The 22,627-nt window shown below is 47.2% G+C and overlaps 1 protein-coding gene across 5 annotated transcripts in view; it reads left to right on the forward strand.

Moving 5' to 3' along the window:
• mtmr14 (myotubularin related protein 14) overlaps window positions 1–22,627 on the forward strand; it is a 34,003-nt gene that overhangs the window by 6,459 nt on the left and 4,917 nt on the right. Inside the window, exons 5-22 of one of the 5 annotated variants that reach the window (XM_064305403.1) lie at window positions 517–665; window positions 2,231–2,339; window positions 3,775–3,850; window positions 5,205–5,243; window positions 6,114–6,174; window positions 6,998–7,120; window positions 8,313–8,386; window positions 9,286–9,356; window positions 9,639–9,713; window positions 9,990–10,056; window positions 11,421–11,506; window positions 14,005–14,081; window positions 14,945–14,981; window positions 15,459–15,529; window positions 15,791–15,849; window positions 18,323–18,458; window positions 19,647–19,829; window positions 22,060–22,218. In XM_064305403.1, the coding sequence (XP_064161473.1) occupies window positions 517–665; window positions 2,231–2,339; window positions 3,775–3,850; window positions 5,205–5,243; window positions 6,114–6,174; window positions 6,998–7,120; window positions 8,313–8,386; window positions 9,286–9,356; window positions 9,639–9,713; window positions 9,990–10,056; window positions 11,421–11,506; window positions 14,005–14,081; window positions 14,945–14,981; window positions 15,459–15,529; window positions 15,791–15,849; window positions 18,323–18,458; window positions 19,647–19,829; window positions 22,060–22,218 (1,652 nt within the window). Of the gene's footprint in view, window positions 1–516; window positions 666–2,230; window positions 2,340–3,774; window positions 3,851–5,204; window positions 5,244–5,840; window positions 5,914–6,113; window positions 6,175–6,997; window positions 7,121–8,312; window positions 8,387–9,285; window positions 9,357–9,638; window positions 9,714–9,989; window positions 10,057–11,420; window positions 11,507–14,004; window positions 14,082–14,944; window positions 14,982–15,458; window positions 15,530–15,790; window positions 15,850–18,322; window positions 18,459–19,646; window positions 19,830–22,059; window positions 22,219–22,627 lie in introns of those variants that run through there. The other 4 variants (XM_064305405.1, XM_064305404.1, XM_064305406.1 and 1 more) reach the window with 4 other exon arrangements.

The raw sequence follows: 22,627 nt of genomic DNA on the forward strand, positions 1-22,627 counted from the left end.
TGTTATTCGGATACAACTAACTTTAGTTAGCAAAGTTATCTAAACTAACGACGGTTGCAAAATAAAGATTTCTTTCTAGCTGATGTAGCCAACTTGTACTAGCATGAATAACTAGATCACTGTACAGTAAATTACTGTGAACCAGTTGGCTAGTTTTAACAGAATTCATTGCGCCGTTTGCCAAATAAGGCTAATATTAACTCAGTTTAGCTTAACGCTGTAGAAATTGTAAATTTAGTTAGTTAGGTTAAGTTAGCCGATCCTTTAACCCAACCCTGGAATTCTTGCGTTGTCATTGAAGCACTTTATTGTTATTATTATTATTATTATTATTGTTATTATTATTATTATTATTATCTAAAATGTATTCAAATAATGAAATGTTACTGATGTCTTAGCCCCCCCCCATTTCTTGTTGGCATCTCATGTGTCAGGCTGTTGTAAGAGTGTGACGTTTTGTGGCACAATAAATCTTTCACGTCAGTCTTGTTTTTCTCCCCGTATATTTGCTTTTAGGTGGAGAGGATAGAAAAGCGTTGTTTGGAGCTGTTTGGAAGAGACTACAAGTACAGTGTTATCCATAATACCAATGGCGAAATCTGCGGGCACTATCCCAGGCAGATTGTGTTCTTGGAGTATGAGAGCACAGATCATAATAAATACAGGTAGCGTAAACTTCGAGTTCTGAATTATTACAAATCTTGCTTCATAATCAAATCTTGGTCAATGCTATAATGAACGTCAAAGCTGAGGCAGTTTGTGTTGTCTTGATTTAGGTATTTTCTTTAATGACCGCAATTGAAATGTAAGAAATATTTTGGAGCAGACTTCGGATAGTCTTAATCATGAGATTGAAGTTCTGTTGAATGTGCCGTATGTATTGAGCTTACCACCATGCTGTACTGAAACCTCGGTCGTGTGGTCATTAAAGGTGATTGATTGATTGTATGCTCTACATCAGTGGTCTCCAACCCTGGTCCTGGAGAGCTACAGGTTGCTGGTTTTCATGGTGACTCTGCACTTCATGAATCAATTAGAGCAGTTGATTACACAGTTAACTCAACTCACCTGGTGTCTTGGGTCTCAACTGGGTGCCGATTTTAAGGTGAAAACAAAAACAAGCAGACCCTGTACCTCTCCAGGACCAGGGCTGGAAACCACTGCTCTACATAGTGACAAGTGATGAACCAGCTTGAGGGTGTCTTGCAGAGGTGGCGTGATTGGCTGTAGTGTGCTCCAGGAAGCTGTCATTCGGGGATGGAGGGTTTCTATCGTCTGGTTATTACAGTCTCATTGTGCAGTAGTGACACATCATCCTTTAAGTGTCGTCCAGAGTTGAGCTCCAGTTATGTATGGATACTAATGTTACGGTTGTGAGGTAGACAAATAGCTACATTATTACCCTTTATCATTGGTAACATTTTTTTTGAAAGCTGTTGACAGATTGAAGTACATGCTGTCGCAGCAGTATTCATAGTGTTGGGCAAATTCTCTCCGTTGAATAGCCAGGCACGACAAGGTGTATCGTATAAGAAATAGGATTTATTTCTGCAGAAAGAGTCCGGGACCTACACACAACAAGGTGGATAAAAGCAGTCCCTGCTTTTATTAGCAAAAAGTGTCTTAACAGTAAAGCATAAAGTAAGATTCAACAAAGGAAATGATTGGCTCTGTCCATTCAAATAACAAGGTGCACGATTGGCTATGCCCTGACTAACATGAGATACTACATAGGCACCACTAAACAGGCTTTTAAATCAGAAATTATTGTTTAGTCTTTGATCTATCAGTTGCATTCAGAGTCCTGGGCAGCATGGCATCATAGCCGGTTCCTCCTTTATCAGGATGGCAGAGGGAGAACGAGGTGAAAGGCCAAGCCTCCTAGTTTGGGTTTCTAGAAAGGCATAAAAAGACAGAGAGAAGAGCACGCACATGCATAGATATACTCATAGGCTATATTTCAAACTTGTTGTTGTCCTTGGGAGGTCCGTGGCCTGGAGACAGAGGGGCCCTGCTGCAAGGCTTAGGAATTTAGAGTGGTACTTGGTGGTACCGTAACTTTAGTTAGATTTGGGTAGTGTTGCATTTGTCCAGGCCAGTAAGGTCCTCTGTTGTAGGACCTTAGAGTGGCGAGAGTTGAGCAAGAAAGTTCCTCCCTGGTGGGTAATGAGTATTTCTTGGAGGAGTAATCTGGTGAATTGTGAGGTAACCCATCCCGTCCCCTTGCCAGGTTCGAGAGTACGGTGCAGATCGGGAAGCTGCAGGACCTGGTGAACCGCAGCAAGATGGCTCGGTGTAGGGGCAGATTCGTCTGTCCCGTCATCCTGTACTGCGGCAAGGTGAGCGAGCGCTGTCCTGCCCTGCAGAACTGAAGGGCTCTCTGCTCACTGCAGCGTTCTCTCTTTATGCTGCAGGGTTCTCTCTCCACGCTGTAGGGTTCTATCTCAATACTGCAGGGTTCTATCTCCATCCTGCTGCGTATTCTCACTGCAGTGCAAGATACTGTCCTTGTCAGAGTCTGTGCCCTTAAGCACTCATGCAGTTCAAATGCAGGTGCCCGCCATGGATGGTTCTGGACATATAAACAATCGCCTAGGGCACCATCCATATGGAGGTGCAACAAATAAAGGAGGTTAAAAAAAAAGCTTTGAGTTTATGATAGTTGTTGCCCCTTGTCCCTCACCCTCACGAAGGGCGGCACAAAGGCTAGAGCCGGGCCTGGTGCCCGCAGAAACCTCCAGTGGTTCAGCACCCCACAGGGCACACTCACCATTTGCACTGCAGGCTGCTTCTGATACAGGGCTTTCCTTTGCACCTTCTGTCAATCAGATGCTCCGCCTTTGCATCAGCTGACTTGGAGCTCTGTCACTGTAGCTGTATGTGATAAGCGGGCAAGGCAGATATTTTGTGATTTCGTACAAATTGTCAGTCTAGCTAATGATTTACTTTACATTACATTTATTTATCCAAAGCGATGAACTGAGTGCATACCGAAGGTTAAACCCTCTACAAACCCAAATATACAAACCTTACCCTTTTATATTCTGGTTGAGTTTTTTTTTTGGGACCAACAGGGCGCTTATTATTTCTATTATTATTAGGCTAGTTGTATTAGCAGTAGTAATGGTAATTATTTATTTATTAAAATTCACCAGCATGCTCAAAAATGAACTACTCAGCATGTTTGTAGAGGACCAGGTCAAGCACAGGTTCTGACATTATGGTGCCAATTGGCTCAATAGTGGTGCAGTAGCAAACGATTGAAAATATAGACTTTGAAAGCATGTAATCCTTGACCCATTTTGATAGCGTTGACCGCTTGAACTCTTGACTTGGAGTCATGAATTTTGGCACTCAGATTCCCCCTCACCCCCCTGCCGCCAAAACAACTTCGCTTCAAGGAGAAACGCATGACCTCCCCAGCAACACCATAGTACTCAACACTGCACAGCTAGATTTGAGTGGTTGTGCTGATAGAACTGCACTCCCAGTTGCGTAAGAATGTGTTATTGCTTCATGGTTGAGATAAGTTCATAAGAAATGCTACATTTCCATGATTTTGGTTCAGTGATCCAAGGACCTGATGTAGAAGGAAATGTTGAACTTTTTATTTTAACAATTAAAAATGTTTTATTTTTGGAATATTTTATATCTGCTTAATTATTAACGTGTGTGTGTGCACGTGTGTCTCATTCATGCTCATTTATAGGGAGCGTGGAGAGCAGTGTGGTTATAGAGTCTTTTTTTAAACTAGAGTGGTTTTCCTGTCCTCAGCACATCTGCCGGTCCTCCACCCTCGCTGGCTGGGGGGAGCTGTACGGACGCACTGGCTACAACTACATCTTCTCAGGTCAGTCGCTCAGACGCCCTGGGGTGCTGAGCCACCGGTGCGTCACTCGGACAGATAAAACAGTAACCAGGCATTTACAAGATTAGGGTTATCACTGGCTGCATAGCACAGTCTAATGGGCTAAGACAAACAGGGTACAGGAGACGGACCATTACGCAACATGTCAGTAACGTGAAAACAAGACAGGTCTCCATGTTGTAGTCGGCTGGGCTTTCCTTCGTAAGATAAACAGTTGTAAGTTGTGAATGTAAGTCTTGTTAAAAATCACTGGTATAGGTTCAGCCCCCAAGTTGTTTAGCTGTTCGGTGTCGAGATGCGTTTCCTTCCCAGCTTCCGAAGCTAGGACACGGATTAGATCTGCGCGGTCTAACAAACAAAACGGGAAGCATCTGACAGAGGGCCGTCCCCACCTGCGCACCCCCCCCCCCACACCCCCACCCCAGCCCCCAACCTTGCCACGCATCGCTGGCCTCTTCAATCAGTCTGCGCAGGCAAATGCTCTGCGCTCGCTCTGTGGGTCTTGCTTTAGGAGATTAGATAAGTCGGCTTGTATGAAGAATAACAGCCCTCTGGTCCAGCATGGAAAGTCCGCTGTGAACTTTGAGCATGTTTTATCCACTTAAATTTCCAAGAAACATTTCTTTTTAGGTTTTAAGATGTTATTCTCGCAGAAAGCAACCTTCGAGCCCAACAAGTATTCCTCATAGTCCTTGTTGTTTCCGCAGACCCACTTTGGTCGAATGGAGGACAGCAGGAACTTCTTTAACACACGGGACATGGTTAACCCATACAGTAGTTGTCAAGACAGTGAGCATCCCTTGTTTACCCTTTGTTAAAAGTAGTAATGCCTGTTGTGAAATATTGAAGATAAAACAACGGAAAAGCCAGAGGCTGCTGAAATGCCTCCTTTTTCAGCAACGCCGCTAGAGCGGGGATGAAGGACGACCACGCAGGGCGAGTGTCTGTATGACATCAGAGATGAGGCCGAGTAGCAGCCTTTCTGCTTGAGATCGACCTTATCAATTACCGCTAATAATATCTCTCAGCAGAAATGAGCGCATGCATTGGCGCTAATGGTTTTCAGATGAGGACTTTATGCTGGTTGCGTAACGCTCTGTTTACCAGCCTCGCAGTGCGCAGTGTCCGAAGGGTCAAGGGTCAGAAGAGCGGCAGTGAGCACGGAGGTGAAATAATTACAGCTGAAGGATACTCATTCGCCCTAGTGTTGCAACGAAAAAGTGTCTCCGGTTATCAGACTCAAATGGTTTCAGTTATTATATATTATGTACAAAATTCAGCTGTGTGTAATATGAGCCAGCTAGTAACTTAGTGTTACATGATGTCTGTTTATCAGTCCAGCACAACAGGATCAAGAAGCTTCGGAAGAACAGGGGTAAGCATGAGGGGTATTTAGGGCAGATATGGGAGTGTGCACCAAACTTTTCACTGGTGGGGGGGGGGGTGGTTACAAGGGTCCTGTTTCACCCATAACACCCTGGCAGTTTCAAAACTCAAGAGAAAACCCTGGGACACTGAATGGAAATCTGTCATACTGAACAGCGGTTTCACACTTAGAGGTTCATTCCTTTGTTGTAGAAGCACTTTGTAGCACTTTGATTCCACCGCTTTCTCCTAATCTTTCTGTTTGTCTGCTGTTGTACAAGGTTCAGAAAGATATGGTGAAAGTTAAAGCCAGGTGAAATGTGTGGTTCTGGCTAGCGCTGTTTTGGCCCTGGCCCCTGGCCCTGTTTCTGTTCACTTCTCCCTCCGCCTTCTACAAAGCCTTGAAATTCTGAACTCATTATTGGTTGCTAGCTAGTGCACATACTAGTAGTTTTCTTACTGTTTGCAGACAAAAAGGACAAAAGTGTTTATTCTTGGAATCAGTCAGTCTTCCAGCCAGTTGTAGTATTAGTCTGCTGGCTCTAGTTTCTTGTTCCCCTTTTTTTTTTTAAATGAGATTTTTCCCTTCTTCATTTTCTACTCTGAGGTTTGTAGAAGGCCTGCCTTGACTCAGCCCAGTGTTCCTCAGCCAGTCGTGTTCCTGCTCGGCTGCTACGCTGGTGAGCGATTTCCTCACCAGCGCTGCGCTTTTCTTCTTTTAGCCGCGGGTTAGCGCGAGGAGGCGTGTCCCGTGAGCCGTGGGCGCGGGCGCGGAGGAGGGGCGCAGCGCGGAGCATTCCGCGGTCAGTGGGCGCAGGCTGCAGAGAGGCACCCTTTTACTGCACGGGGGTCCTGATGACGTTCCGCTTTCTCTCCCCAGGGGGCGCTGACGACACCGTGGCGGAATCCGAGGAGGTTCCGGAGGAGGACAGCGCAGTGCGGTGAGGAAGAAAACACACAGGGCCCCCCATGCTCGTTAAGAAAGCGCACCGAGTCCACCAAAGCTGAGAAAAAACTAAATTGACAACAGTTTGACAGAAGAATATGCAAATATTCCTATCCTTCATTTTATCTCATTTTTTAAATGTTATTTATATCTATAGAAACGGATCCTCTGTCAGAATCCACATTCTGTAGAAAATGGTGGTGGGGGGGTGTCTCGGGGGATTGGGATTAATAGAGCTGATCCTGGTAGGGCATTGATTTTTATGGATATTGAGCCACTTTCATATTGCGTTTATGATAGTCTTAACCACTTGTGACATGGCCAGTTGTTTTTATGGGTCATTCAGTTTGGAGGAACAAGTCCTTTAAATGACTCAAAGTTCTTGATTTATGGCATCCATAAACGTTGGAACCCTGAATCTAGAAATCTCACTCGTATTGGAAACCACCTCCATACATTACTCAAAGTTGTTAGCATTTTAGGATTTTTGCTTTGGGCCTGTGGATTTTTGTCATACATTTTAAGTACTGTAATATTCATCATATTTACTGTTTTTGGACTTGTGTGGCGGTTCCTGATCTGGCCTCATTGGTGTGTTTGTGTGTTAGCGTCTGCCTTATGTGTGCTGTTTTTAGCTGAATCATCATTGGGAGTGTTCCAGCTCTGAGCCCATAGGCATATTTAGATACTGTTGTCTTGCTCATGTTTGCTACCCTCGAAGGTCTGCTTAGTTTACGGTTCCTGTTTACATCCTGGTATCGTTCTTCAAATTTGCCGTCACTATCTGACCAATCGGAAAGGCCGTTTCTCCCATGCAGGAATGGGGACTCCCAGCTGTTTGACAAGGTGCGGGGCCTGGACATCAAGCTGCTACGCTACCTCTCCGTGCGCTACATCTGCGACCTCATGGTGGAGAACAAGAAGGTCAAGTTTGGCCTGAAGTGAGCATTGAATTCGCGCTTCAGTAACCTTCCTTGCCTCTGTAGGGTTGCCACGGATTCGTAATGTGCATTCGCATATTTTTGTGGGAAGGGTGAAAAGATGCTGGGGTCACATCTGAAGTGGGTGAAATTGTGAGCTCCTATTTCTGACGTCAACAACGTGATTTTTTGCCATTGCAACCTTAAGATGCGACATGACCCAGGAGTCATTTGTTTTCGGCCCATTCCTCGATGGCTGCTGTGGAGGGAGAAATGATCCGTAGTTCACATGGTGTAACTGGCCGCTTGGGCGGCTCATGCGGTTATGGCGCCGGTCTCATGCCTGGATGATCTGGGATGCAGTCCTGGCTGCGCCCGTGCCCACTGTGGCCAGTAGACCCGCATCGCGACGCATAATAAGCAGCAGCATTGACCAGGGTTGAGCTGGCCTGGACCAGCATCTCATCGCTCTTTAGTGAGCCTTGCTTCAGACGAGAGCACGTGCTTGTCTGCTCTTTCCTGAACAGCAGAGGTTCCGGCAGTGAGCGTTGATGTGATTGGGCATTCCAAACTGGGGAGAAAAAGGGGGGGGGGGGGGACACCCAAGAAACAATTGTTGTTTAACTGACAGTTGGGCAAACCTATTTGTTTTAAGAAGCGGAACCTGTAAGACCTGCTGTATTGCAATGACAGATTCTGCTACAATGACTGTTCTTTGTTTTCTTTGATTGTGCTGAATATTTTTCTGTTATAGCTAGCTCGCAAACCCGTTAACTATGATATAAAAGAAAAGGTTTGCAGAATTTTAACTTGTAGTTTTAACTGGTAGTTATCACCTGTTAGATAGCTGGCTAGTTAACTAAGGTGTGGAAGAAAATCATTGCAGGAAAATTATTAGTATTTGGAGAATATAACTAAATGGTGTACCCCTTGGTGAACAAGTTTCTCAGGCTTCAAATTTATTTCGATTAATTTGTGTGTAAGTCCTACGAGGCTTGCTAGCTAGCATTGAAACACCATATTGTCAGACTTACTATCTAACATCAAGCTAAAGCTTTGATGTAATGATGATCACCTTTGCACTCCAGGACTAAGCCCATGGCTCAAATGTTTAATACTCACCAATGAGCAGCTGGGACTTGAAGCTGCTTGTTTCGTTACAGAATTTGCATAACATCCACTCATGTTGTTGTTTGCTGTGCTTTTGTCCCAGTGTCACCTCCTCTGAGAAGGTGGACAAGGCCCAGCGCTATGCGGACTTCACCCTGCTCTCCGTGCCTTATCCAGGTAAACGCCAGCACGTCGTCCCTCTGTCCCTCTGTCACTGTCAGGAATGCAGCCGCAGACTTTATAGGCCAACAAGATTGTGAGCTTTGCATTCTCAACATATAGAGTACTGTGTCTAAAGTTCAAGTTCAAAATATTCCAAATGGATGAGTCTTTTTGATATCTGTGAAGCGGTTTGACCAAGGAGACTGCCCACCGGCAACAGACTCTCTCTTGTGGCACGAGTCTTCACAAATATGAATATTCATAAACTGTAAACGTACCAGGGACTTGTTACCAACTGCAACCTCCTGTAGTAAGGGAGGAAGAGAGGGGAGGTACTACTAGATGGTGATGTCATTATTTCTAAAGAAGTGCTTCTTTAAATGGTTTCTTTTAAATGGTTTAAGCCAAGGGGTTGTCTGGCAGTCTACCAACAGCAAGCTGACCATTGCGTTCTGTGGTCCAGTAAGCATCTGGGCATGGCTTATAAGAAGCTGAGGTCATTTCGGTGGGTGTTGCCAGTCCCAAAGGAAGGTGTTCCAGAACGCTTTAATCGCACTAGTACATGGAAGCATGTCAAAGTTGTGATGTCATTGCAGTGTGGATGTACACTAGACGTTTAGCCATTTAGCACTATACAAATGCGTGATGAATGATGAACGATCATAACATTGCCAAGGATGTGGAAACCAGGCATGGTCTGTTTTGTCTGAAAGTATGAAATATGTGTAGCAGTATAAATGTGTTGAAATGGAAAATGCATATGTAGCCTATTTGTTCTTTTTTTGGCCCCCGCTCGGGAGGCCCTGCCCTCAGGGACTAGTTCCGCAGGGTGTGCTGAAGGGTAGTGGTCATGTTTTCATTGCTGGTCACGTTTGGGAAGGCTGTTTTTATTGATCTGCTGCTTGTCTTTTCAGGCTGTGAATTTTTTAAGGATTACAAAGATAGAGACTACACAGCGGAGGGGCTGGTCTTCAACTGGAACCAGGTATTCCCATAAATGCCTCTCATACCTTCTCACGTAATCCAGAGATCGCGATGATCGTTCGCAACATTCCTCTCAACCTAAGCAATTGGCATAAGCGTTTCATAAACATAGTAATGTTTTTTTAATTTTTTAATTTTCTTTTCTTAGAAATGTTGTTTGCTGTGCTGTTAGTTTCATGGTTTGTCGTCGCAGTTGGTCATTCAGAAGGAATCATTTGGCAGGAAATCATTTGGTCTTCCAAACGATTTCCTGTAATTTAAACTGCTGTTCCTCAATATTCAGGACTTTGTGGATGCCCCTTTGACAATCCCCGCTTCCTTTACCAAGAACTTGAACATAGACTGGAGTGAATATCAGGTACGTAAATGTGATTTCTTTCTTTTTAAAAAAAAGTCTTTTCTCACCACATTGCAGAGCCCAAGAGCTGAACACTACTGTCTTACAGTGACACCCTCTGGCCAGGAACAGTACTGCACGGTCTCCACGTGGCAGACTTTGTCGCAGGCGTCCGTCGAGTGGAACGCTGCGCTCGTTTTCTGCTCGAGCGGTTAGCCGGCTCCAGCGCCCGTGCGTGCGGAGCGGCGTCTGTCGTAGTGTGTAACGCGCTCTCCCTCCCTCCTCCTCTCTCCTCAGTCTTGGGACCTGGTCCAACAGACGCAGAACTACCTGAAGCTGCTCCTTCACATCATCAACAGTGACGGTGAGCAGTCTCCCTGTACTGCTCTGCTCTCTCTCACACTCTGAAGAGCCTCAGCCTGGGTCACTGTTACAGTGTTCCGGAGAGCTTATCCTCCAAGGTCATTTACAGTAGAGTGCCCAGGACCCGCTTAATAACGGAATGCATTGTATATGACCCTAAAACACGTTCCAATATAGAATTTAATGTGCATTTAAAGTGTCAAAAACAACTGCACAAATATTGTAACTAGGGGTGTGCATTTTACGAGCATAATGTTTAATTTGGGTGGATGTTACATTACATTACAGGCATTTAGCAGACGCTCTTATCCAGAGCGACGTACAACAAGTGCATTAGTTCAAGGTGCAGAGGTGCAAAAGAAACACACTAGAGTGAAGTAAAGATCGTAGTGCCAGAAGTGACCACATAGATCAGGACTCCAACCCTGTAGAGTAACCTGTTTAGCAAACAACATGTCTATGATAAGCATGTTATGTACCAAAATAACTACCCCCCCCATGTACCTCACAACCCACCCAGTGGGTCGACCCGCAGTTTGGGAACCACTGCTTCCAGGCACACAGTGCTAACATGCGCTTTCTAATCGTGGAAAGTACAGGTTATAATTGGCTGCGAGCCGCAGTTTCCGTACAGGTGCACGCAGTGCTGCACGCGGCCTTTCTGTGGCCCTCGTTTGTAGCTGCAGTGGAGTCCAGGTGCACTCCCTGGGGAGTCGGGGGCAGGGCCAGTGGAATGTCCGGCGGGTTCAGTGCGGAAATCCCGGCTAGCGTCTCGGGCGGGCGGCGCTAATCGGAGCAGCGTTTCGCCGAGCGTCCCGGCGGCCCCGATCGCTGCTCGTTTATGAGCAACCTTCCGGAGCCCTTCAGAACATTTCCTTTTTTTTTTTGTGAGGGATCTAAACAAGCCTTGCCGTTTGATCTGTTTCCCTCCCCCCCCTCCCTCCCCCGGTACGCGCCCCTCGGTGGGGTAGCAGGGAGGGGTGACGCGGATGACGAAACCGAATGCAAAGGCGACGGGAGAGACTGCGAGTCCCTGGCTGCATGAACGCAGGCTGGGGTGTGACACACAAACGCAGGCTGGGGTCTGCCGGCCGTGTCACACACAAACCCAGCCACGCTAGCGCCTTGATGTGATCACTGCCCCCTTTTGATTCATATTTTATTTGTTCCTTGGAGTTTGTTCATTTATTTAGCCTTTTTTTTTCTTGAGTTTTTCTTGCCCTCTTGTCAGTACCGTTGTGTTTTGTTAAAGGCAAGAACCGAAGCATCAAAAGCAACCAAAGGGAATCGCTGTGTAGATAATTCAGTTCAGTTGTGTCTGTGAAAGTCTTGGTGATGTGGTTTTTTTTTTGGGTTCTGCCGTAGATGAGAGTGGATTGCTGGTTCATTGCATATCCGGCTGGGACAGGACACCCCTCTTCGTCTCTCTCTTGAGACTCTCCCTATGGGCGGTGAGTTGTCTCTCTCCCTCTCTCCCTCCCCCCCTCTTTCCCTCTATCTCTCTCTCTCCTTCCTTCCTTCCTCTCTCTATCTCTCTCTCTCTCTCCCCCCTTCCTCTATCTCTCTCTCCTCCTTCCCTCCTTCCTCTCTCCTCCCTCTCTCCCCCTTTCCCTCTATCTCTCTCTCTCTCCCTCCTTCCTTCTCCCTCTCTCTCTCTCTCCCCCCCTCCTCTCCCTCCCCTCCCCAGTATTCCTGGCCCTCCTCTCTGGCAGCTGTGAGGTGGCCCCAGAGTGTTGCTTTAAACCAGGCATGTCAAACATACGGCCCGCGGGCCGGACCCGGCCCGTTGGATGATTTAATCCGGCCCGGCATAAATTTCTGAGTATGTCAAAAAAAGAAGCGAGTCTCTAGCTTATTTCTATCAAAAGTTATGATTTTTTAAAATAAATACAAACCAAATGCTCCCTCCGGCCGCGGGAGGGCAGTAAATGTGTAAAAGAGCTCACGTCCAGCATGCGGCATTGACACGAGTTAGTACTAAAAATAAACCGGCAATCTTGCTTCACAATTCACCACTACTAAACAAGTTATCGGTCAACACACCCTTCCCAAAATGGCACTGTCAAAAAAAAGAAAAGTGGACACGGAGTGCTTCTTTGAGCTACGAGGGGAAATTAGACAGTTCATGGAGAAGAAGGGACGCCCAGTAAAGGAACTTAAATGCAAGGAATGGGTGCAGGATCTTGCGTTTATGGTTGATATTACACAACACTTGAATACACTTAACACTACATTGCAGGGCCGTAACAGAGTTGTCACTCAATATTACGACAGCATAAGTGCGTTCAAGATGAAACTGTCACTGTGGGAGACGCAGCTATCCAACGGTGACACCGCGCATTTCTCTTGTCTCACAGCTGTGCGTCCGGAGGCACCAGACCGTCCCGATAATGATTTGGAAAAATATAAAGACAACATAACAGATTTGCTGCGAGAGTTTGAGCAGAGGTTTCAGGTATTCAGTGAACTTGAGAACAAATTTGGCTTTTTTCGCTCGCCATTTACAGTGAAGCCTTCTGATATGCCAGCTGACATTCAACTCGAGCTTATTGACTTGCAGTGCGATTCCGCTATGAAGGATAAATTTGGGTCCGTGGGATTGGATACGTTTTATCAATATCTCGTGCCAGGTTACCCCAAAATAACAGCCATGGCTGCAAAGGTTCTATCCATGTTTGGGACTACTTATCTTTGTGAACAGGTGTTCTCCGTAATGAACAATAATAAAACAAAGCAGCGCTCAAGGTTAACAAATAAACACTTGAATGACATTGTTAAATGTGCTGCTACTCAGGATTTGACACCTAATATCGATACACTTGTGAAGGCAAAAAGATCCCAAGTTTCAGGAGCCAGCAGCAGCAAGTAGACTGCAGGAGTGCAGTGAGAGAGAAAAAAAGTGTGATGACACGAAATTTGTTTGCACTCATGAATACAGATCATTAAAAATAAGATTAATCTGGTTTCATATTAAAGACAATTAATATTGTGCAGTATATTCTCAGCTTCAGTAGGCCCAGCCCAGTAGTTTAATCTGATGTAGTCTAATCTTATTGCCCATGCACTGCTATAACTTTTATTTTGTATTTCTTTTTTTATTTATTTCAAAGCAGTATGACAATTAAGGCGAAAATATTTTTTTCATAGCTCCCACTTGAGTTTGTTTAGTGTGGTGAGTTGGTTCAGGTGTAAAACTGCATTCACTTAACTGTTAAAATAAACCAGTTGTTAACACATTCACCGCCTAACATGAAATCATTTTTTTTTCCATTGTTTGTGAATAAATGTGTTGTGCTTAGAAAAGATCCCTTGTCATCCGTGATTATAATATGTAGGGTAGGCTACAAATGTAGGCTGAATGATAAAGCATAGTACTGAAAAACAAAGCTAAATATTTGGAGTTGACATTCTTTTACTGATCCGGCCCACCCGAGAACAGAAAGTCTGGATCCGGCCCCAGAGCCAAATTGAGTTTGACACCCCTGCTTTAAACACATCTGTGCAGCGTTATCGCAGCCACACTGACCCAGACTTGGCTTCTGCAGTTCCCTGTCCCCTCCTCTGCAGTCACTGTGCTTTACAGAACGCCCGGTGCAGGGCTGCTTAATACACTGAAGACCTGCGTCCTAGTTACACACTCAGACACACACATGCACATTAGAATGCATACACGTACGCAATGACGCACGTTCCTGTAAGTAAACCCAGCCACATACACGCCTAGTCACACTGTGTGTGTGTGTGTGTCTGCGTGAGTGATTGATCATATGTGATATATATATGTACACACACGCATCTGGACGTATCTGAACACCCCCTGTTTTTCATGGTTTGGGCTCGGTCCTTTCCAGTGTGGGGAAACTGACTGATCGTATTATTATTACCTGTGAGAAACCTTTGTGGAGTAAAGTCAGTTTCGTGTGCATTTCTTATTGCGTGTTGTGAACAGGACGGTGCCGTCCATGCCAGCTTGGAGCCTGCTGAAATCCTCTACCTGACGATCGCCTACGACTGGTTCCTCTTCGGGTAAGAACTCACGCCCAGGTTGTTCTTTTCTTCTCTTAAACGATTAAAAAAAAAAAGTATTTGTGAATTTTTAACTTGAACACGTTGCAATTAGGGTTGCCATGGAAGCCTGTTCTCGGCGTTATAAATAATTGAGCGGGCAATCGTAACGTTAAAATTTAGCAGAAGCGGGAGGGCCGTGCGGAGTGCCAGCCGCCTCTGGAGGGTTCCTGCCTGTAATTACCGCTCCGCACCGCTCTAAATTTAACTCGTCAAACAGGGACGCGCCCCGGCAGATAGCTGGAGTAATTATTTTTCCCCAATCTCCGCCAGCTCCCGGGCCCCCCGCCAGGGAAGAGAGATTGCGGCCCGAGTCATTTTCGCTCGCGAACCCTCCGTCGTTCCGCAGAATCAGTGAATGCACTTCAAACGCAGGCTCGTTATCTGGGTTGTGTTGTGTCGCCTGTGCCCTGGCCTGCGCTCACGCGTGCGCACAGACGCACGCACAGGCGCACGTGTGCGCAGTTTTACGGTGTGTGATCTGCCATATGGACCGACTGCAGCAGAAGAGCGCGTTTTACTTTGAGTAAACATTAAATACAGACAGGCGCTGGGTTTTATTGTTGCTTTTTCATCCTACCGTGTGTGCTGGAACATCCTCATTTGGTTTCTTTGGTGTATGTGTGTACGTACGTGCGTGTGTATGTGTTCATACACGCATTTATATGTGCATGTGTCTGTTTATTGCGGTGTCCACAGGTTTGTTGCTGATGTAATTTTTGCGAATGTATAATTTGTATGTAAGGGAACGTTGATCATTTTGCGGGTGCAGGAGTAAGATGGCCGCTTCTAACAGTGTCATGTGTTCCTTCCTTTCCCCACAGACACATGCTGCCTGATCGCCTCATTAAAGGAGAGGAGGTGAGCGGTGATGCTCCTTAGTCACGCCCCACGCTCACGCTCCACGCCCCACGCTCACGCCCCACGCCCCACGCCCCACACCCAGCTCCATGCTCCTCAGCCACGCCCCACACCCAACGCTCCACGCTCACGCAGTCCTCTAATCCACCCATGCGTAGTGTCCCTCGAAGTTTGACCGTGTTTAGAAACAGCTGTGTTGTCCTGATTGTTATAATTAGTTTAATTGCTTGATGAATAGCCGATAATGCAGAGAACAGAAATACAGTTATTTTAACCCTTGGATTTCTATTGTAGTTTTGTAGTAATGTAGCGCTGCTTTGCTGATTCTGCAGAAACTGTTACTGAGCTACTTCTGTGTTGGGATTTCACTTCAGATGCACTGCTGTTTTCAAAGGCTAGGGGGCAGTGTTCACTAAATGATTTTTCCCCTTTCTGTTCCTCTTCCAATTCCTCCCTGTTGTCCTTTCTTTGTGGCAGATTTTCTTTTTTTGCTTCAATTTTTTGAAGCACATAGTCTCTGAGAATTTCTCATCTGTGAGAAGGCAAAGGTGAGTACCCGTGCGCTCTAAGGGTGCCTTTGGAAACTGTCCTTTCATTAACGGCAGCAAGCAAGCCACAAGCATTCCAGAAAATTCTGAGATTTTTAGTTTGTCTTCTAGAACAGTAGTTCTTACGTGTAATTTTTGGTGTTCGGTTACAGCTGCACAATCCTTAACTAAACAAATGAATCGTTAATTCTGTGTTTGTTGAGGTTGCGGAGTAACGTTCATTCTGTTTCCAAACCCCCCCCCCCCACCCACGGCATGCAGACGGAAGAACTCCCAGTTCAAAGACTGTGAGTTGACAGTCGAGGACCTCTGTCTGATGAGTAAGTTGAGCTTCCCTTCCATTCCCAGAATGCACCACTGTTGCAGGTAGTAAGAATGTTGAGTCGGTGTTCAGGTCAGTTGTGCTGTACTGGTGTTCAGTGACACATGGGAAACCATGAGGTTAGTCAGCTCAGTACTCAGTTCTGGTAGTTTAGATGAGATCACAGATGAGAGTTCACATTTTATATTGCTTTTTTCTTCTTGTGCATTTTGGACAAATGTACAGTAACTTGGAAGCTGAGGTTTAGGATACTTGCTCAATCGTTTGATTTATTTGAGCGTGTAAATGTCTGCAATGCACATGTAAATGTTTGGCACATGTAAACGTTTTTATAATGATGAGTTATATATTATACAATTGTAATTCAGTTGTTAATGAAACTAATTATTTTTGGACAAATGAAGAAGGTCTTCACGGTTAATCAAATTGCAAGAGTGGGCTATTAGTCAGCACCGCAGACCTTATATGGATCATTAAGAGAATCCGTGTAAACCCGGGTATGAGAGATATTCTGGGGGAAAAAAACGAGCTCATGTAAGAGCTTAATCGGAATACAGCCTTAAACCAATTATTCCCTATAATCAGTGTACATGTTATTGATGTGCGTGTAAGCGATAGCGACTGAAGCTACAACACACTTTCCACCATTATCACTACAGTCACCACCACCATCATCATTACAGTTGTCAGTGTCATCACCATCATTATTCCTGTCACGACCGTTGTCGTCACCACCGTTACCAGCGTCATCACCATCCATCATTGTCGTCCTCATCAGCATCTCCGCCGCCGTGGCTGCGCTCGTCTTGTGAGAGCTTTCTTCCCGTCTCCTTCCCTGCTGGCCCGTGTGCGGTCGGCGGTGTTGGCGGTGTTGGCGGGGAGGCAGAATGGAGTTTGGCTGGGCCGCAGTCTGTGGGCCTGCTGCCGCGCTGGCTCGCGCGATTCGGCTGCCAGTCCCGCTTTGCGCGCGTCGCCAGCGGAAACGTCCCCAGAGCGCAGCCCGCTCCCCTCTCCAGCCCCAGTTTCGCGTCTGCGGATTTATTCGGGCCTCGCGTCCGCGGCTCCGCCATCTGCCTCGGTCTCCGCCGCGCGACTGGGGAGGGAAATGAGAGGGAGTCGCGCGGCCTTTGAAAATACCGCAGCGCTCCTTTCAAGCTCCTCGGCCTTCCTGAAAGCGTGTGGCGGGGCTTTTCTCGCTGTCAGATTTTTACATTGCTCATCGCTCCGTTTGAAAACCCAGCGTTTGTGCTCCTTCTGTTCAGGAATCCCAGTTCAGCGATTATCAAGAGAAGCTCAATGAAAAGTTACTGTTTAACCCTTAACCTTTTGTGAGATCGCTAATGTGTGATTAGAGTGTTCTAAACTGAACATTCTAATGCTGATGTAACAATAACTACTGGTAATTGAAAGCAATTGCGTTCTAGAACACTGACTTAAAATTTGGAAATGAACATAAAACATAAAACCTAATCTTCAAGTAATCACAAGGTGACTTTTTGCTGATGGACAGGGAGCGCCTTCCATGGGGCTTGCCTGTCATAGTGAAGTGCGTGGGGATTGGGCACGTGTGCTGTGGGTGGAGCCCTGAGTGTTTTGGCCAATCATCGCTTTGGAGGCTCGGGGGGTTCGGTTGGCGGGCAGTGAACAGCGAGTCATCGCTGATATTCCTGCTGAGTATTTCCCACACAGACTCTCCCCCTCAGCCTCGGTGTCAGCCGATTGGCAGCCGTGTTATTTTTAAGTTTACCTTTATTTGCTTAGCAGTGCATAGCTGCATATTGAGGAAAACCTGGTTAAGAACCTTAAATCAAGGGTGCAACAGCGGTGCCTCACTTTGGATGTGAACCTGCAACCCATGAATTGGCTAAAAGCACTCTGCTGCTGGCATTATTGGCCTGTGCGGTCATTTCGGGCCACAGCCATCCGTGGGCCACACAATTCATGTTTTTGTATTTGTGAAAGACATTTTAATTCTGCAGTATTCACAGTGGCGCAAATGGCTTTTTCGATGCTATTGTTCTTTCGCCGGTTTCCTGATCTGTGATTGGCTCCCCCAGCTCAATCTTGTTTAAGGCCACCGAAATCCCTACACAAGCCTGCTCTGGCCCTCCCCTGCACACTCTGACAGTGGCATCACCATTGTCATCCTTGCTATCTTGAGTATTATCAGTGTCTTCACCACCTTTATCACTGGGCACGTTCACTGTACATGCACGCTAATAATCTTATCTTTATCTGATTAAGGCCATTCTCCTACTATGGAAGTTAATGATAATAACAAACAGTGAGTGATTGTAATGTAATTTGGTTGCCAGGGATGGCGCACAGTGATCCGCGTTAGCGGCGATGCTAATTTCCAGCCGCTGTCCCGCGGGCAGGTTAAAGCGGATACGGCGGCTCTTGTGCTCGGCGGGCGATCGATGCGCGATTGAGATGGAATCCAAACGGTTTGTGCGTCTCTCCGTCCGCAGAGCCCATCCACCGCGGCAGTGTGAGCAGCCTGAGCAGCGACTTCTCGCTGATCACGGAGGACACGGTGGCCGCCTGCAGCTTCACCAGCGAGCCCACGGATCCGCTGTCCAGTGGGACGCCCGGCCTGCCTGCCTGGTGAGAGACTGCATATATACACACAGATATACACTCCACATATACACACAGATGTACACTCCACATATACACACAGATATACACTCCACATATACACACAGATATACACTCCACATATACACACACGATACACTCAATACACAACAGTACTACATCACATATACACACACAGATATACACTCCACATATACACACACAGATATATACACACAGATATACACTCCACATACACACACAGATATATACACACAGATATACACTCCACATACACACACAGATATACACTCCACATACACACACAGATATACACACACAATACACACACATATACGCAGATACACACTCCACATATACACACAGATATACACACTCCAGGAATCCACAGTATCATCTCTATCCACAATGATCTCCCATATTAACACAGATTAACACACAGGTAAACTCACATATAACGAGTATACACTACAGGTATTGCGATATCAGGTCACAACCTCACAGTTACCCCACATATATACACACAGATATGCACTCCACATATACACACAGATATACACTCCACATATATACACACAGATATGCACTCCACATATACACACAGATATACACTCCACATATATACACACAGATATACACTCCACATATACACACACAGATATACACTCCACATATACACACAGATATACACTCCACATATACACACAGATATACACTCCACATATACACACAGATATACACACAGATATACACTCCACATATACACACAGATATACACTCCACATATACACACAGATATACACACAGATATACACTCCACATATACACACACAGATATACACTCCAAATATACACACACAGATATACACTCCACATATACACACACAGATATACACTCCACATATACACACACAGATATACACTCCACATACACACACACAGATATACACTCCACATACACACACAGATATACACTCCACATACACACACAGATATACACTCCACATACACACACATACACACTCTAGGAAGTTTGTCGTAGTGCAGTCTTCTCCATATGATCTTCCCAGTATTAACACTGAACACAGAGGGTGAAACTGAAAGAGAGTGCAGTAGTGAACAGGCAGTGAGTTGCATGTTCAGGTCAGCGGGCCTCTTCACATCGGGCATGTACGCGTGTGCGTTTGTGTGCAGGCGGAAGGCCAGGACGTCCTCTCCGCAGATGGTGGTGTGGAACAAGGCCCCCCCCGGGGAGGACCGGCCGCTGCCCCCCATCACCGTCGCCGAAACCAGGTCCTCCAGCTCCTCCTCCTCCAACCAATCGGAGCAGGGCTTCTCCCGGACGGGCAGCAGCCCGCTGGCAGTGCCGGGCCGAGGGTGAGCCTCGCAGGGAATGGGCGGAGTCGCCACTCGGCGCCCTATCAGAGCTTCAGCTCGCTGTGTCCGTCCGTCCGTCCGTCCGTCTGTCTGTCTGTCTGCCTGCCTGCGGGCGAAGGCCAGTGTGCATTCTGTGGGGCTGCGCTACAGCAGTTGTGCTGATTGGCCGAGAAGCTGGCCCTAGGGGCGTCGTTCCGACGGAAGCGTGGGGTCGGGAGAGGGCCGAGGGGAGGATTTTTGGGGGCTGCTCAGACCATCTGCCGCACGTGTCGTGGGGGGAGGGGGAGGTGGGGGTGGAGTAGCAGAGGCGTGGCCTGAGGAGGGAGGCTCCGCCCCCACCGCTGTGACGGCTGCGCTAGGCTGGCGGTGTGCTGCTGAGGCCGTGTTGCGTGTTCCGCGCTCCGTGTTCTGAGTTGTGCGTCCGCTCCGCGCTCGCGGGGCTGCTGCTCCTGCCGCTCGGTGCGATTTGGTCTGTGGTCAGCGGTGACCACACGGTCGGTCGCCGTGAAGATTCACACAAACGCCCGGTACTGAACGCATGACAGCTGGATTGTGTGTGTGTGTGTGTGTGTGTGTGTGAGGACTGTGGGGTGCTTGGGGTGGGGTGTGACGTGTGTAATTCTGATTCTGAAACGTGCCCTTTCTGACTAACCTTAACCATGGCTTCACATGCAAAAGCCTTTGTTGTGGGAAATGGATTTTGGGACCTTGTGACCAACACTGACTGCTAACTGATTTGATACTGTTGGGAAATGTAGTGTGGCATTACTAGGTCCGGACTTAGTATTATTATATTACAACTAGGCAACACATACCTGTAACTAGCTATGTGTTGGTTGCAGCACAACAACATGCCAGAGTTCACCTCCCAAGGTGGTCGTTGCGCACCATGCCTACTAAAATGCAGTATTGAGGTTGCAGCGAAACGACTGAATTAGGAAATAAAAGCGCACAAAAACTGATTTGTGGAATACGATGAAATGGGCGGAACACTACATGACCAAAAGTATGTGGACCCCTGACATCCAACATCTCCTCCAAAATTATGGGCATTAATATGGAGCTGGTCTACCCTTTGCTGCTATTACAACCTCCACTCTTCTGGGAAGGCTTTATATTAGATGTTGGAGCACTGCTGCAGGGGTTTGCTTCCATTCAGCCAGAAGAGCATTGGTGAGGTTGAGCACTGATTGGGCGATTAGGCCTGGCTCCCAGTTGGTTTTCCAATTGATCCTAAAGGTGTTGGATGGGGTTGAGGGCTCTGCAGGCCAGTCAAGTTCTTCCACATCAATCTTGACAAAACCATTTCTATGTGGATCTCGCTGTGTGCCCAGGGGCATTGTCATCCTGAAGCATTTGCCATGTCAAACTGTTGACACAAAATTGGAAGCACAGAATCGTTTGGAACATCATTGCTTTGAGATTTGCCTCCACAGGAAGAGGCCTAGCCCAAACCATGAAGAACAGCCCCAGCCCCAGACCAAGGGGTGTCCAGATACTTTTGGTCATATAGTGTCCATGTGAAGCCATTTTTATGGCTGCAGGTGTAGCAGTGTTGGTCTGTCCTCCCCTCTGGTCTCCCCCCCGCGCACCAACCCACTTTAGCCCTGATTTCCCCCCTCCCCACCCCACCCTCACCCCTCCATGTTTTCTCTCTCTCTCTTTCTCTTGCTTTCTCTCCCTCTCTTACTCTCTCACTTTCTATCTCTCTCTCTGCCTCTCTCTCTCTCTAAATCTCTCCCTCTCTCTCGCTTTCTCTTTCCCTCAATCTTTCCTTCTCTCTGTTCTCTCTTTCTATCCCACTCTCTCTCCCTCGCTTACTCTCGATTTCTCTCTCTCCCTCTCTCTTTCCCTCAATCTTTCCCTCTCTCTTTTCATCTCTCCCTTTCTCTCTCCCTCCCTCCCTCTCTCCCCTTCTCTCTCTCGCTCTCTCCCCCTTTCTCTCTCTATCTCTCTCTCTGTCTCTGTCTCTGTCTCTCTATCTCTCTCTCTCTCTCTCTCTCTCTCTCCCTCTCCCTGCTCTCTCTCTCTGTCTCTCTCCCTGCTCTCTCTCTGTCTCTATCTCTCTCTCTGTCTCTATCTCTCTCTGTCTCTCTCTCTCTCTCTCTCTCTCTCCCCTGCTCTCTCTCTCTCTCTCTCTCTCTCTCTCTCTCTCTCTCTCTCCCCTGCTCTCTCTCTCTCTCTCTCTCTCTCTCTCCCCTGCTCTCTCTCTATCTCTCTCGCCCTGCAGATCGGTGGGGGAGTACGCCCGCTCCGGCTCCTCGCTGTCCACCGATTACGGCAGCTGGCAGATCGTCTCGGGCTGTGGCAGCATCCACGACCACGCCCCGCCCCCCGCCGAGTCCCCCCTCCCCTTCAGCTTTCAGGACGAGGGACACAACGGCCGGATGTGAGTCTGGGAGTGGGCGGGGTGGGGCGGGGGCGGGGCCAGGGCGGGGCCGTGGGTGGACGAGCCCGCCCTGGCTAGTGTGTTTGGGAAAGAATGGTGTGTTGTGCGTATGTGGAGTGCACGTGTATGAGTGAATACTTGCAGAAAGGTTGCCTGTGCAAAATGGCCGCTGGATATTGCCCAGGTTGGGCCGCACATCTTCCCTCTTCACCGTGAAGCACTTTGAGATTAAAGACGGAATCCATTCGTAGCATTATTATATTTGCCTGAGGAACACCGAGGACGGTAATGTGTCATTTGGCTTGGCGGCTGTTGTGCCATGATGTGTGTTTCTTTTATGGTGACGTTCTGCTCGGCAGTGATGTCATCGCGATTGGCGGTGAGCGCAGGTTTGACTCGTGCAGGACGG

Source organism: Anguilla rostrata, chromosome 13 (assembly GCF_018555375.3).
Source record: "Anguilla rostrata isolate EN2019 chromosome 13, ASM1855537v3, whole genome shotgun sequence".
NCBI classification, from domain to species: domain Eukaryota; kingdom Metazoa; phylum Chordata; class Actinopteri; order Anguilliformes; family Anguillidae; genus Anguilla; species Anguilla rostrata.